General features: G+C 40.4%; 1 protein-coding gene across 1 annotated transcript in view; it reads right to left on the bottom strand.

Moving 5' to 3' along the window:
- Positions 1-15,668, bottom strand: part of LOC122548600 (CUB and sushi domain-containing protein 1-like) — a 2,366,391-nt gene that overhangs the window by 818,366 nt on the left and 1,532,357 nt on the right. The window contains exon 7 of the mRNA XM_043687435.1: positions 10,653-10,730. Coding sequence (XP_043543370.1) covers positions 10,653-10,730 — 78 coding nt within the window. The remainder of the gene's footprint in view (positions 1-10,652; positions 10,731-15,668) is intronic.

Genomic DNA, 15,668 nt, shown 5'->3' with positions numbered 1-15,668 from the left:
TTAATGGTCACTTCAGGGTCTTCACTGTCAGCAGGCGAAAAATCTGTTTACAAGCCTTCCCAATAGGAAAGGCAAAATATCACTCTCCCAAATGATTAAATGAACCCTCACCACAAACAGAGTACAGGGCCTTAGTGAGTTCATACCTGGAGTACTGTGTGCAGTTTTGGTACCCTTGTCTGACGAAGGATGTTCTGGCTTAGGAGGAATTGTAGCAAAGGTTTGCCAGACTGATCCCTGGGATAGCAGGACTGACAGTTTGGATTGATTCCATGGGATCAGAGGACCAGAAGGCACAGCCTCACGGTGAAGGGACAACTCTTTAGAACTAAGTTGAGAAGGAATTTCTTCAGGCAGAGGATGGTGAACCAATGGAATTCATTGTCAGAGAAGGCTGTGGAGGCCAACTCATTGAGTCTATTTAAGACAGAGATAGGTAGCTTCTTGATTTGTTAGGGGAACAAAGGTTACAGGCAAAAGGTAGGTGAACGGGGTTGAGAAACATATCAGCCATGATCAAATGGTGGAGCAGACTCAGTAGGTGAATGGCCAAATTCTGCTCCTATATCGCATGGTCTTATATTCATTGGAATATATCTCATATCCCATAGAAACCTAGAAACTTCTAACACAACCTGACAGGTAAATGCAGCAAGGATGTTCCTAATGACCAGAGGGTCCAGAACTTGGGGTCAAAGTCTAAAACAATAGGGTAGGCTACTTAGAAATGAGATGAAAAGAAATTTCTTCACCCAGAAAGTGGTGAACTTGTGGAATTATCTACCATAGAAAGCTGTTGACAAGACGTTCAAAACAGTTCTTAGGGCTAAAGGGATCAAATGGTATGGGGAGAAAGCAGGAACAAGATACTGATTTGAATAATCAGCCATGATCATATTGAATGATGGAACAGGTTTGAAGGTTAAAATGGTCAAAAACAGAAGGGTATTATTTTTAGCTCAAGACCTTCCAAAAAGATCAATGGCAGTTTCCAGATTACTAGACATTTTTCACCTGAGCCAACAGCTTCAATAATGATGCTGATTACCAACGATTAGAGGTTCTGATAAAGCTTGAGGCTTCAAGGAAGTAACAAAGAGGATTGAAGAGGGCAGGGCAATTGATATGATCTATATGGACTTCAGTAAGGTGTTCAACAAGGTTCCCCATGGGAGACTGATTAGCAAAGTTAGATCTCATGGAATGCAGGGAGAACTAGCCATTTGGATACAGAACTGGCTCAAAGGTAGAACAGAGAGGGTGATGGTGGAGGGTTTGTTTTCATACTGGAGGCCTGTGACCAGTGGAGTGCCACAGGGATCGGTGCTGGGTCCTCTACTTTTCGTCATTAATATAAATGATTTGGATGCGAGCATAAGAGGTATAGTTAGTACGTTTGCAGATGACACCAAAATTGGAGGTGTAGTGGACAGCGAAGAGGGTTACCTCAGATTACAACAGGATCTTGAACAGATGGGCCAAATGGGCTGGGAAGTGGCAGATGGAGTTTAATTCAGATAAATGCAAGGTGCTGCATTTTGGGAAAGCAAATCTTAGCAGGACTTATACATTTCATGGTAAGGTCCTAGGGAGTGTTGCTAAAAATGAGACCTTGGAGTGCAAGTTCATAGCTCCTGGAAAGTGGAGTCACAGGTAGATAGGATAGTGAAGAAGGCATTTGGTATGCTTTCCTTTATTGGTCAGATAATGTGTACAGGAGTTGGGAGGTCATGTTGCAGCTGTACAGGACATTGGTTAGGCCACTGTTGGAATATTGCGTGCAATTCTGGTTCCTTCCTATCGGAAAGATGTTGTGAACTTGAAAGTGTTCAGAAAAGATTTACAAGGGTTGGAGGCGAGGTTGAATAGGCTAGGGCTGTTTTCCCTGGAGCGTCGGAGGCTGAGGGGTGACCTTATAGAAGTTTACAAAATTATGAGGGGCAAGGATAGGATAAATAGGCAAAGTCTTTTCCCTGGAGTTGGGGAGTCCAGAGCTAGAGGGCATAGGTTTAGGGTGAGAGGGAAAAGATATAAAAGAGACCTATGGGGCAACTGTTTCACACAGAGGGTGGTACGTGTATGGAATGAGCTGCCAGAGGAAGTGGTGGAGGCTGGTACAATTGCAACATTTAAGAGGCATTTGGATGGGTATATGTATAGGAATGGTTTGGAAAGATATGGGGTGGGTGCTGGCAGGTGGGACGAGATTGGGTTGGGATATCTGGTCGGTATGGACAGGTTGGACCGAAGGGTCTGTTTCCATGCCGTACATCTCTATGACTCTATGACCAATTGCTTGTTGGACTCTGCAAAACAAACACAGGATCGGACAGGGAATAATATGATTTGAATAATTCAGATCATCTATCTTGCTTTTATCCTCATTTTGCATCTGAAGTCTTGATTTATCTTTTCTCTTTTGTTAATGTTTTCTTGCATGGGTCATTGTATGCGGCAAATTATTCTTGTTGATTTAACAAGGTTCAGAGGCCGTGGCATATAGTAAGTGCCAAACAACCACAGATCTTTCACATATTCACCACAAGGTTGGCAGGAGTTGAACAGAAAGCCAAGAGTTGAATCAGGATCCAGAGACTACAGTCTTCATTACAAGATTGCAGAGAAGGTGCAGAAAGGCCATGAATGAACAAAATATATAGTATTTTCTCTTCGATTCATCTTCCACTCGGCAGCCAACTAAACAGACAGCTCCAGCCATCAATTGGGAGTCACAAAATCGCTGCTGTGGATGCTTTGGGTCACCTCATGCCAATTAATTATGTAAGGGTGAGGGGTGGTTTTCAGATGCTGCTATCAGAAGTGGGAAAGGAGGGAGAAAGGCCATGGTAGGGAAGGGGAGAGTGAACCTGCAGTCAGGGGGAGCTACAAGTTGAAAGGTCAAGCAGGGGGAGCTCAAAGGTTGCTTTGATAATGCAGCGCTCCTGTTTCTTCAGGTTTCGAAAGTGTTTCAAAAATAAAATTCTTTGCTTATCGAGTCAGCAGCTCTGTGTTCCCTTATACTGCTGAATTTCCCAAAAGCAGTCAAACTCACACTAAAGCAGCAAATATTATATAAAATTTCCCAAAAGCACTGTCGAGGAACCTCGTCAAATATGGTCATGAAATGTTCTCCCTCTCCAGAGAGGTACATTGAGATACTCTGATATCCTCCACCACAAGAAGCCAATAGCCATAGTATGTTCCCTGCATTTAACTCTGCAGTGTCACCTTCTTCTACCAGGTTGTGGGTAGGAGGGTGTGTCATTAATACTGAAAGCAATAAGATCTGCTCGTCAGTACAACATTTCACATAGTTTTACTGAGGCCATTTCTCAGGCTCCCTGAGTATTATATGCTGTCAATTTTATGTCTGGGTCTGGAAGATTTAATAGTGAAGCCCAGAAGCACCACCTAAGTATTATGTCATATGGACTTGTATGGAAACCAACTTAAGAACCGGGAGGAGTAAGATCTGGGTCCTCCGCATATCTTCTGTAATGATAAGTGGAATTTTATCAGGACCTAAATGATGTGGGTAATAGTGAGAAATTTGTCTGGATTGCAACAGATATCTGGTGAGGCCTCTCTCAATGTCGGGAACAACTCATTGTATCTTTTAACTAAGTTCCAGTCATCAAAGCAAGACCCAGCAGGGAACAACAAGCCTCCTATTAGGAAGAAATACTAATTGTGAACAATCTTAATAACTGCACGTTCATCTTAATATATAGCTTTCTATCCTACCGCTTTGCATAAGCAAACTAAGAATTTTACACATGGAAGACTGGAGACTTCAACTTATCGCTAGCTGCAAACAGCCTCAACATTGCTGTAAATGCTACAGCATCTCAGTGTTTGATTCACACAGACACCCCTCATCTATGGACATTGATATCCAATAATTGCCAACACCCTGGGATCCTCATGACACCCCTCCAAACCATTCACTGGGCGCTTAGGTAGCACAGGCTCACATTGCAGGCTGCACCAGTAACTGGCATTGACAGGCTGTCATAAGGACACTTTCTGCCCAGGGATGGGCATCCATTGGAGTAGGCTGTACATAAGGGCTGCTTGCTTGCTCTTTTAGCGCCAACATGGAAAGTCACAGCATCCCTGCCTTGGCAATCAGCATAGCCACACAACTACCAGGCAGCTTGCCTTATTGATCAACAGCCCTCTGTGAAATGGCATACATCTTGCTGCTTGGCATTGTGCTATGACACGCTGCATGCATGGTCAGCAAGCAACCTCATCTCTAAATCTCAGGGAATAATCCTCACCAAAATCAACAGAGCTGCCTATCAGTCAGAGGATCCCAGCACTAAGGGCAGCCTCTGATACTAGTACAAAGGATTGGCTGTGATTAGGCAACTGGTCAGGGTGTTCTTGGTCAGGAGATCTGTGTCGTTACAGTCTGGGGAGTGGGTCACAATTGCCCTATGGCTCCACATGAGCTAGTACAGATTTTAGGGCTATTGTAGGAGCGGCCTTCTAAAGGTGACACAGGTGCTGGAGATACCAATCTTTTGGCAGATACCTGCTGTCTGGTGAGCTCTGCAGCTCGTACAACATCGAGTTGGAATTGGGCAACAGTGGTGCCAATGGGCTAGGGCAAGCTTGACAAGATGTGGCGAGAGATGCCCTTCAGAGAGAAACCCTCCATGAAATTCAATGAGATAGGCATTTGTCCAAAAAGATTCAGTGCTATACCTATCATATCAATAACCTGGAGTTAACATACAATAAACTTGTTCAATTTAAAAGTCTCTTCCAATTAGACTACACAAGATCAAACAAGCCTTACAAATCGCTACACAGTGAAAGGATGATTCCAGCAAACCCACCAGATAATGATATGTAGATTTGTTCAGCTGCAAATACAATAATCAGGATTAAGGCGCTTCCAACCAATTCTAACCTGTCATCTACTGGGCGGACTGCAGTCAACCATTTTGAAACACCATTTAAATGCTGTCATGCCAGGTTCAGGTTGACAGAAGTGCAACTCAATTTTAGCATTCTGATCAGCTTGGACATTTGATCACTTTCCCCAGTGTTTGAATGCTGAATTCATGCTGTTAATCAGCACACAGGTGATGAGTACCTGAGGTGGCAGTGGTCTCACCCCAATCATTTAGAGTCATATTTCTTATCATCAAGCAGTGGATTACTTGAGCATAAAATCATTACGGCTGTTTCTAGGGAAGTGAACATTCAGGAACATATTGTGAAAGATATACTTGTGGTCCAGGCAGTGTAATGGGTGTTCACACAACTAACCCTTGAGATGGCAGGATTGTCTTATGACGAGAGATTGAGGAAACTGAGAGTGTGTTCTCAAGGGTTTCAAAAAATGAGAGGCAATCACATTGAAAATTGCACAAATTTCTTTACAGGCCTTGACAGGCTGGATGCAGATGGGATGTTTCTTTCTGGCTAATGAATCTGGAGTTAGGTGACACCATCTCAGAGAATAGAATATTTATGACTCAGACAAGGAGAAATGTCTCCACTCAGAGATCCAAATAAGCTCAATCATTGATCAGGTTCAACACAATCATTTTCTGGAGACTAATTCAAGGGATATGGAGATAGTGCAGGCATGTAGCATTGAGGTAGATGATCAGCCATAATCTAACTACATTGCAGAACAGGCTTGACAGGTTACGTGACCTAGTCTGGTTCCGATATGAATGACAGAATTTGGTGAAAAGTTTCCCTTTCATGTAGATAATGGCAATTATAAAGGCAACATTTTTGTACAATCAAGAAATTTTGCACCATCAAAAAATTTACAACACTGTAAAATTGCACTGTCCAGTCATGCTGCTGTTGATTGTAAATGGGAAAGGAGTTGAAATTACTTACTCCAACAAATAATACCTCTCCTATTCATTGAAAAGATCTGTTCCTGTGATAAGTTGAGCTCAAGTTCTGCAGCTTTTTGCATTAATCAGGGACTCACTGCTTTTTACACTAATACAAAACTGCTTATCACCATCACCCTTGGTAGTTAATCTGAGATAGATTTTCAATTCTCACAACTCCAAACAGTCCTGTGTTCATCTCTTCAATTTACCACGCATTTTCCTATTTGTCAATATGCTCTGAAGCATCCTTTTCATCTTTACTATTGGTTGTTTTCCTTCCATCTGTCCTTCTAACACTGTTTTCAGCAACTCAGCGTATGTCCTATCAAAGTTATTTGTCCTTTTATATTGGCTTGAATCAAATTGCTCTTTCTGTGTCATTGCCAATTGTTCCTCATTACTTTTCTCATCTATTCAATGTACTTGTTCAATGTTTGTCCAAACCCATGCCTCAAAGCTGTCTGGAAGTCTGACTTCTTTTCTCTGCTTTCATGTTTCAGCTCCACATCACACAATCATCCAAATCAAACATTTCCCTCATCTTTTCCTTAGATTTTTGAACCAGCAATTGGGTGCTGTGCACCATATGCCAAACTAGTCTAATTCACAGCTCCTTCTCTTCTACAAGAAAATAAATGTTGGAAAATAATTCTCTGGAGAAATCCACTGCCTCTTGGGTCAAAGAGCATCCAGGAAAATGGCAAGGAGATTGGCAGTAACAAGTCATAATGTGCTAAACGCTGTTGCGAATATGTCAAATGCTTCGCTCTGCAAATTCTCCCCTACTTTATCCCCAGCACTCTGCATGGCTGTCTTTTGCTAGAAAAAATAGAAAAGCACAAATGAGGTAGGACAGAAATACGGCAGAAAAGAGCATAAGGAGAAAGTGAGGACTGCAGATGTTGGAGACCAGATTTGAAAAGTGTGGTGCTGGAAAAGTGCAGCAGGCCAGGTCCAGCACCACACTTTTCAACCCCAGAAAAGAGCATGATGCAATTTTCATTGCTTTTGAGCATTTCCAGCAGTACAAATGGACAGATGCTGGTGTGAGCTTCAGACATGATACCAAAAAATAGGACAAATAAAATGCTGGGCGGTCATCTGTCACAATAGAAATCTGTCCAATTTGGAATTGAAAAATCCAGGCTAATGTGTCCACTTCTCTTGGCATAGCAAATTAGCGAGCAGACAAGTCATCTATGCAGCTCAATTAATCTCGGGAATTTTCTGATCACTGCTGATGGAACCAAACATCTGACCTTAATGTAGCATTCCAGGTGAAGAATTTTGTCATCTAAATGCTTCAAAGGTATAGAGCCAATATATCTCTAGCTTGTCTTAGGCTTACAGCTAACCAATGTGCAATTGGCTGTCAAGTGTGTGTACATTTTGCTGCAGTGAACACATTACAAAATCTTTAAAAATATGTATGATTAAGATTCATAATCATACATAGCCAAAATTAAGTGCTCTACATGAATTTACATGTATATTAACATTTTTAAGTTTCATTCTCTTCAAAAAGCATGAATTAACCATAGTTAACTGTGGCTTGTTTGACCCGAGTAACACACTGGTGCTTCATTAGAGTAAGTGTGAATTAATTTGTTACACAATCCAGAGTGTGAAACATTATGCTGACAATCAGTTAGGGGTGGTTAATATGGCATACTTGCATGAGCTGGAAGCTACGAAAATTAATACACAAGAGTATTCTTTGGAAGCAAAAAGACAATGTACATGTTGTGCACCTGTTTCAGTGTAACAGTTGGTCACAACCAAAATCTGGTTCATTTCTCAGGGTAATGCCATGACCATTCAGAGTTAACCTGTCTTATTTAAGGTTTAAACAAAGCTTGGCAGTTAACTGCCAGTCATCATTAGCCATTGCATTCCCTATGACAAAACCTAGAACAATTAGCATTCACCTATCAATGATTCTGCACTGTCCTCTCTCACACTCATTTTCTCTTTATTTATTCATTTTTTTCTTGTAAATTGCCGTGATGAATGTAAGATGAAAAGCTTCAACTTTTTTTAAAAATCAGCAATACTAAATAGTGGAAGTTGACCACAAGGTGTATCATATCCAAACCCAATCCTGTTTTCACCAGACATCAGCAATGATCCATTTTGTTTTTTATTTAAAAAGATGTCGAATGTTAGTGAACATTGGTGAACGATGCGATGAAATCCTACATAGCCTAGTCAGAATCTGTTAAAGCAGAGAAGAAAAGCTTGGGGCTTCTGCTTGGTCAGGCTTTGTAAAGAAGGTTAGTATTTTCATCCTTCTGATTATCAAATAAAACTACATACTCCATACTTTTTCTCATCCCGTGCCTGACCATGTTAACCCTGTCAAGGGACACAACCCACAGCCTCACCTCTGTGGATTTAAATATTCATAGATTACAAAAAATGTAATTTTGCAATAGTCATTGTGAGGCATGTAAAAATGATCCAGTGCTCACAAAAAAAAGCCACAATAGATTTTGCTTGTTTGTTTTTTCTCTCCAGTAGAGCTGGGAGCAATGTACAAGTGCAGAAGACAACTGAAGTGTGAATCTTTTCTTTGTGTGGCACCTCCTCCTTTTGCTACCAAAGTCAGAATGATCATGTCAGCCTTAATCAATATTTATTAATAATCAATTGCCTTTTATTCCTTTAATTTATTCAATGTGGAACTTACTTCACTTAATTCCTAGATTACGACAATCAGTTCTTTAAACAAGAGTATACTTCAATAATTGACTTAACTAAATGACTATGTGACTCACTTGAAACCTAAATTTAGCCAAATCTAAATCTTGCTACTGTAGGAATGTACTGATATTAGCACTCTTCTCCATACAGTTTTTTTTTTCTTTTTATACATTCACAGGATAAGGGCTTCACTGGATAGGCTAGCATTTAATGCCAATCCTTAAATGCACAGCGGGCAGTTAAGAGTCAACCACATTAGTGAAGGTCTGGAGTCACATATATGCCAGACTGGGTAAGGATGGCATTTTCCTTATTAGGCACTGGTAAACCAGATTGTTTTATCCTGAAAATGAACAATAGATTCATGGTTAGCATGAGACTGATATTTATTGAATTCAAATTCCACCATCTGCCATGGCAGGATTCAAACACAGGCCCCAGAACATTACCTGGGATAATACCACAAGGCCATTGCACCCCCCTCCCCCACCTCATTACATATCAATACTGAGATTGGCACTGTTCTCCTTGATCAAGTGGTATGTGTGATGATTGCAGCACAGCACCTAGATTTGCATTGTTACTCACTGGGTAATAGTATTTGTAATTACTTTTAACATATTTGTGATTAATGGTTCATTTTCAATGGGTGCATTCTAATAGGTGAATTGTGACAGGAGTATTGTCAAGGGGGAACTGTGTTGTTCAACAGAGAGCATTAGTATTCAATTTGCGTTTTGACTGTGTCTCATTATTTTCTGCATCTCTCATGTCCACATAGTAATCTGTCAGGGTACAAGGTTATGTATGACAAATGTTACAGTGATGAATCCAGATTCTTAAAAAAGGAAGGCTGAAGCATAAATACAATCAAGGATTGATTGCGCCAAATGAAAAACTCCTATACCATTGATCCTATGTAACACCACCTGGGACTAACTAACATATTAATTAGTTTGCTTGTCAGCTTATTAACTCCCATGAAAAATGACAAATTGTTATTGACCCAAAGCTCCTTAACCATGTCCAGATGATCAGTAAACACTTTGCATTCTCCTACAGTTTTGTAAATATGATTGTCTTGTTCCAAGTTATCTACAGTAACAAAAAAAAGTTCAACACTACGAATTGTTGCACAGATACTTCTGTTTGGCAGATCTATTCAAGATTATAGTTCATTGCACCAGAAAGGAAATAGAGTCAGGTAACTTGGATCTGTAATAATTAGAAACATAACGCATGTGCACTGTAATTTAACCAAGGGCAATATTTAAGTAGACTAAAAAGGTCTGTTGCCCTATCATAAGACTATTGGAAATGGGAGCAAGAGTAAGCTTTTCAACCAATTGAGCCTTTGTCACTACAGGAGGTCACGGTTTGTGGCTTCCACTTTCCTGTCTATCTCACAGAACTCTCAACTTGCTTGTTGATCAAATTCAGTCTAGATCAGTCTTGAGTATGCTCAATGACCCAACCTCCAGTGCGCACTTAGGAAAAGACTGTTGACCGTCTCAGAGAAGAAATTACATCTCATGTTCAGTTTAAGTGGAGGGCACAGGTGGTAGCATGTTGTTAGCGTGTACTTATTGTTTCAATAAGATCATCTTTTGTTCTTCTAAGGTCAATGCATTTAGGCTCAGCTTGCTCAAAAGTACTTTGTGTGATAATATCACCATTATGGAATCAGTGACCTTCTCTGAACTGCTTCCAATACAAGCATGTGCCTCTTAAGTAAAGGAAAAAAAACCTGTCCTCTGCAGTTATTAGCAACACTTCCTTACATTTCAATTTCATTCCCTTTGAACAAAGGCCAACATATCTTTGCTTTCCCAATTTACTTGCTGTACCTGCATGCTAACATTATGTGTTTCATGCAGAAAGACAATCCCAGAATGCCCTCTAGTGCAGCATTTTGCAGTTTATCACCTTTTTAAATAATATTGTGATTTCCTGTTCTTCAAACAAATTTGCTTCCTGGAAAGTATCAACAAATTTTTAAATCAAACCAATCTTTAGGTGATAATCACTTTATCCATAATTAAATGATGAGCAAAAAGTTAAAGACTAATGACTTACAGACAGAATTCTTGTGATCACTGTCCTTACTGGGAAGCATTTTGACTCCTCTGGACTTCAGCTCAATTGCCTTTTTCACTATTGGGGAAAAAGAACAGCTAAGATGAAAAAAAAGCTGAAATGTAAAAGCAAAGTATGATTACACAAAATAGAAGCCATTTCAAATAGTTAAGTGCTATCCAGTGCAGCTATAAGCAAAGATGGTTTATTATAGTCTTGTCACAATAATGGTCAAATGTGGACTATCAATTTTCAACTCTTATCCTCTGATGCTAAATCCTGAGCTCTTTCATGTACTAAATTGGTTTCACAAAAGGTAAAACACTGACTTAAGATGACTGCAACAGTCACCTGAGCAGCTTGAGTTAAACTCCTGAAAACCATGCGAAATAAACAAAGACAGTTTGAGCTAAAATTAACTGTTTATCAAACGATACCGCAACTGAAATAAGAATTACTGAAGAAATTCAGCACATCTCACATCTGTGGAGAAAAAGCAGAGTTAACATGTTGTGTCCAAAATGTTCTCAGATATGAAGAAACCTTTATCTCCCAATTTTTATTTATGCCTTCCTGGATGTTTAAAGCATTAGAATTGAAGTCACTTGCATGTTATCCAGCTTGAAAAACAACAATGATGCCAGGGAAGGGAATGCACAAGTGAATTTCATTTCAGGAACTCTGCTTTAGGGCAGACAAAGCAGAGAAGGAAAATGGATTTCTGACACAAAACAGGAAGACTCTTCCTGTCTGCCTTCCTCAGCCTCTGAAAACAAAATGCTTGGTGATCAGATATATTGCAATTCTACAGACTTACCACTGTCTGGGTGAAGAAATAGCACCACCATTTAGGATTGAAATGGGAAGAAATCTCTTCCCCCTTCTCAACCACACCTAGAGAATGGCAAACTTGTGCAATTTATTACCACAGCAAGTGGCTGACGCCAAAACGTTGTATGATTTTGATTTGATTTATTGTTGTCACATACTGAAATGCAGTTAAAAATGTTGTTTTGAGTGCTATACAGGCAGAGTGCAAGGAATTAAGGGCTATGGGGAGAGTATGGGTAAGTGGAGTTGAAATGCCCATCAGCCATGATTAAATGGGCCGAATGACCTTACTGCCACTCTTATGCCTTATGGTCTTATGGTACCATACAAAGTGCATCAGGGTAGCAGAGCAGAGTGCAGAATACAGTGTTACAGCTGCAGAGGAGGTGCAGAGAGAGATCAACAACATTAACATTTGAGAGGTCCGTTCAAAGGTCTGATAACTGCGGAGAAGAAGCTGTTCTTGAATCCGTTAGTACATGTATTCAAATTTTTATATATGCTGCCCGATGGAAGAAGGTGGAAGACAGTATCACTAAGGTGGGAGGAGTCTTTGATTATGTGGTTTTTTTTCCCGAGTCAGTGGGAAGTATAGATGAAGCCAACGGATGGAAGACTGGTGGCAGGCCAAAGAGATCAAAGCATAATAGGGAAAAGCAAAAACAGGCTATTCAGTTGGCTGATCAGCCAAGGCCATAAGGAACGGAGCAGCAGGCTCAAAAAGCTGAATGGTCTTCCCTCCTCCTGTTTCTATGCTTCTAAGGATAAGCATCTGTCCATAAGGATCATGAGGATACAAGGTATCCATTCAACCATTATAATATCAGGTTACAATTAACACTTCAAGAACTTTCAGAACTTTTTAAAAACTTTTTGGACCAAATACTTCACACTTCTTAAACATTACACGTGTGTTTAGAATAGATTTTACAAAGTCCCTGGAGCGTGGAAGCAGGCCATTCGGCCCATTAAGTCTACACCATTCCACTTAGGCCCACCTCCCAACCCTACCCCCTTAACCCTGCATTTCTCATGGCTAACCTACCAAACCTACACATCCTTGGAGACAAGTGGGCAATGTAGCATGGTCAATCCACCTGCCTGCACATGTTGAACTGCAGGAGGAAACCGAAGTACCCAGAGGAAACCCACGCAGAGACAGGGAGAATGTGCAAACTGCACACAGGCAGTCACCTGAGGATGTAATCAAACCCGGGTCCCTGCCACTTTGAGGTTTAGGTCGCTTATTCCCCTCTTGGGATTTGTCATAAAATTTGTCTTTCTTTCACACAGGAAAAGTTTGTATCTAGCTCCTTAATTTTGACCAGTATTACATTTTCATTGAAGTGTGGTATCGCTGCAGTGCGAAAAAGAATTTAAAATATTTGTTGCAACCAACTGAGGGCCTTAAAAAGTGGGGAGACAGCTCATTATTAACATAACAATTTATGCACGAGTATTTTTTGCCCTTTGAAAAATACAAACATTTCCTATCTGTTGTTTGATTTTTCTAACTTGAATATTTAATGGAACTATCTTGTTTTCACTGCAACTAATTGCTTACAAGCTCATAAAAAATCAGCATTGCTTTTCATGTGTTTGGGTAATCTCAAGCCAAAATATTTGTTTCAAAACGACCATTCCAGAAATCTAATTGAGCTGGTTGTATTTTAATGCAATGTGGAAGAACATAACATTTAATTGTTCTTTCCACAGTTTTCTCACATTAAGTTTTATTTATTTGTTCATGGGATGTGGATGTTGCTGACTTGGCCAGTATTTATTGTCCAATTCTAATTGCTCAGCGGGCAGTTAAGAGTCAACCACATTGCTATGGTTCTGGAGTCACATCTAGGCCAGAGCAGATAAGGACAAGAGACAAAAAAACTGCAGATGTTGTGTTCTTCCAGCCTCCTGCTTGTCTATTTTAGACCAGATGAGGACAGCAAGCTTCCTTCATTTAATGAACCAGATGTTTTTTTTCAACAATTAGCAATGGGTTCATGGTCACCATTAGACTTTTAATTTCAGATTATTTAATTAAATTCAGATTCCACCACTTGGGGTGGCACAGTGGTTAGCACTGTTGCTTCACAGCCCCAGTGACCCAGGTTCGATTCCTCCCTTGGGCCACTGTCTCCCTGTGTCTGATTGGGTTTTCTCCAAGTGCTCCAGTTTCCTCCTACAGTCTAAAGTTATGCAGTTTAGGTGGATTTGTCATGTTAAATTACCTGGAGTGTCCAAGGTGCAGGTTAGGTGGAATAGCCATGGGAAATGCAGGGTTAGGAAGGGGAGGGGTTGGGATGTTCTTTGGTGTATACTTGATGGGCTGAATAGCCTGTTTCCACACTGTACAGCTTCTGTGATTCCATGATCTGCTACAGCAGGATTCAAACTTGGATCCCCAGAACATCACCTGGGTCTATGGTAAATAGGCGAGTGATAAGACCACTACACCAGTGATGAGCTGATCACATCTGTGGAAAACAACTTGGAGTAGAAGGAATAATCTTTGAGTAAATTAGTTTTGTTTTATAAAGATAAGTTTAGAATTTTATAACTGAGCATGGGTAAAAGCATAATTAAGTGAGTGAAATGTGCATAACTTGTGCCTAAAAGCAACATGGCAATTTGAAATCAAAGCAAAGATCCTGGAAACGCTCAGCAAGTCTGGTAGTGCCTGTAGAGAAAGAAACTTAATGCTTCAGGCTGATAATCTTTCATCAGTCCAAACTCTGATCTTTAATATGAAACATAAGCACTGTTTCTCCAGACAAACTCTCAGAATCGCAGAATGTATCCAGAACTTTAGTTTCCTTTTAGTAAACATGGACATATTTGTGCTCATCATGGAAGTGTGATCAATTACTTTCCATTTCAAGCAGAATCGTATGCTCCCAGGTCAGGTAATACTGCAGCGAGATACAGAGGAAAGTTCCCATTACTCCAGCTCAAAAACAAGTTTTAACTCCACCCTCATAACATTCTCTTCTAATGCATCAGCACAACATCTACTCCACTCAACAAGTCCTCCAGCAATCGGCTTATCCAATGAATTAGAAAAATGGGAATGAATTTGAAGCATTTAAATGCTGTAAACTCACATTTACTAGGAACCAGACCACGAATATCCAACCTTTTCATTAGGTAGATTACTGTACTCAGGGAGGCCAGCAAATAAATTTCAGAAATACAATGTTTGGCAAAAGAAGAAACACGAAATTTACAGAAACAAATCAAGTCCAAAGCAATGAATCATCAGTTTAAGTGAGGAATTTACAAAAATGGCTTTTCTTTTCCTCTCTCTCTCTGAATCTCAGATCCCAGTTCTGCCATTTTCACCACCTCCATCAGGGCTTGGGAATGAGAGAGCCTCGTCTTGCCTGACTCAATGCATGAGTTGGAGCTTCATTTGTTGTCACACCCACTTGACAGGAATCTTGTGCCTTGCAGTCTTCTTCACCACCAACCTCCAAGGCCAGCAGATATTCCTACCATGCAGGCCTTGGGCCTTCTCACAGTTCCTCACTCTCACAATCTCTCCCACATTCGTTGCCGAGAGGCTCATTGGTGAGAAATGGTCTCTGATTGGAGGAACATCTCCTTGCACAATCTTCCACTTGTGTTTCCACAATTTGGAACACTATGGCAGGCAAGATAAGATCCCTTGATTGGGGCATCAGTTATTTGTTACACAAGCCTTAGATAGACTGAGATGGTCTAAATTTATTAGACAATGAACCTTTGTTGTCAAGGGCAGAGGCATTTCCAATCCCTGGGCTTGAATTTGAACTCAGTTTGCCAAGGTAAAACGTTAGTCACAATCCAATCAAAAACCCTGGTCCCTCAGAGCATTTTATTAAAAATTCAGATTTTGAACACTTTCAGGTCAAGAATGTAGACAGTCTGGACATTCAGCAACTTTATTACTGCAATTTTGTTTCAGCACCACAACCTATAGGATGTGAATTCAAAAAGTTACTTCAAGTTGCAAGTCATGAATTCCTCTTGATTTATTGTCAGTGAAAGGTTTTAGTTTCCAGGCCTCTAAGTTACAGTTGTTATATTTATGAAGTTGTTGATTTCATTAATGACAAAATACCCAGTTGGCATTGAATTCACATCAGGCAGGTTCCACTACAAAGGACAGGTGGACAGTGTTTAAGCATGACAGCACCCTTCCAA

The sequence above is a fragment of the Chiloscyllium plagiosum genome, chromosome 3 (genome assembly GCF_004010195.1).
Source record: "Chiloscyllium plagiosum isolate BGI_BamShark_2017 chromosome 3, ASM401019v2, whole genome shotgun sequence".
NCBI lineage: Eukaryota > Metazoa > Chordata > Chondrichthyes > Orectolobiformes > Hemiscylliidae > Chiloscyllium > Chiloscyllium plagiosum.
The sequence above is the reverse complement of the archived record's forward strand: the minus strand, read 5'-3'. Positions and strand labels throughout refer to the sequence as shown.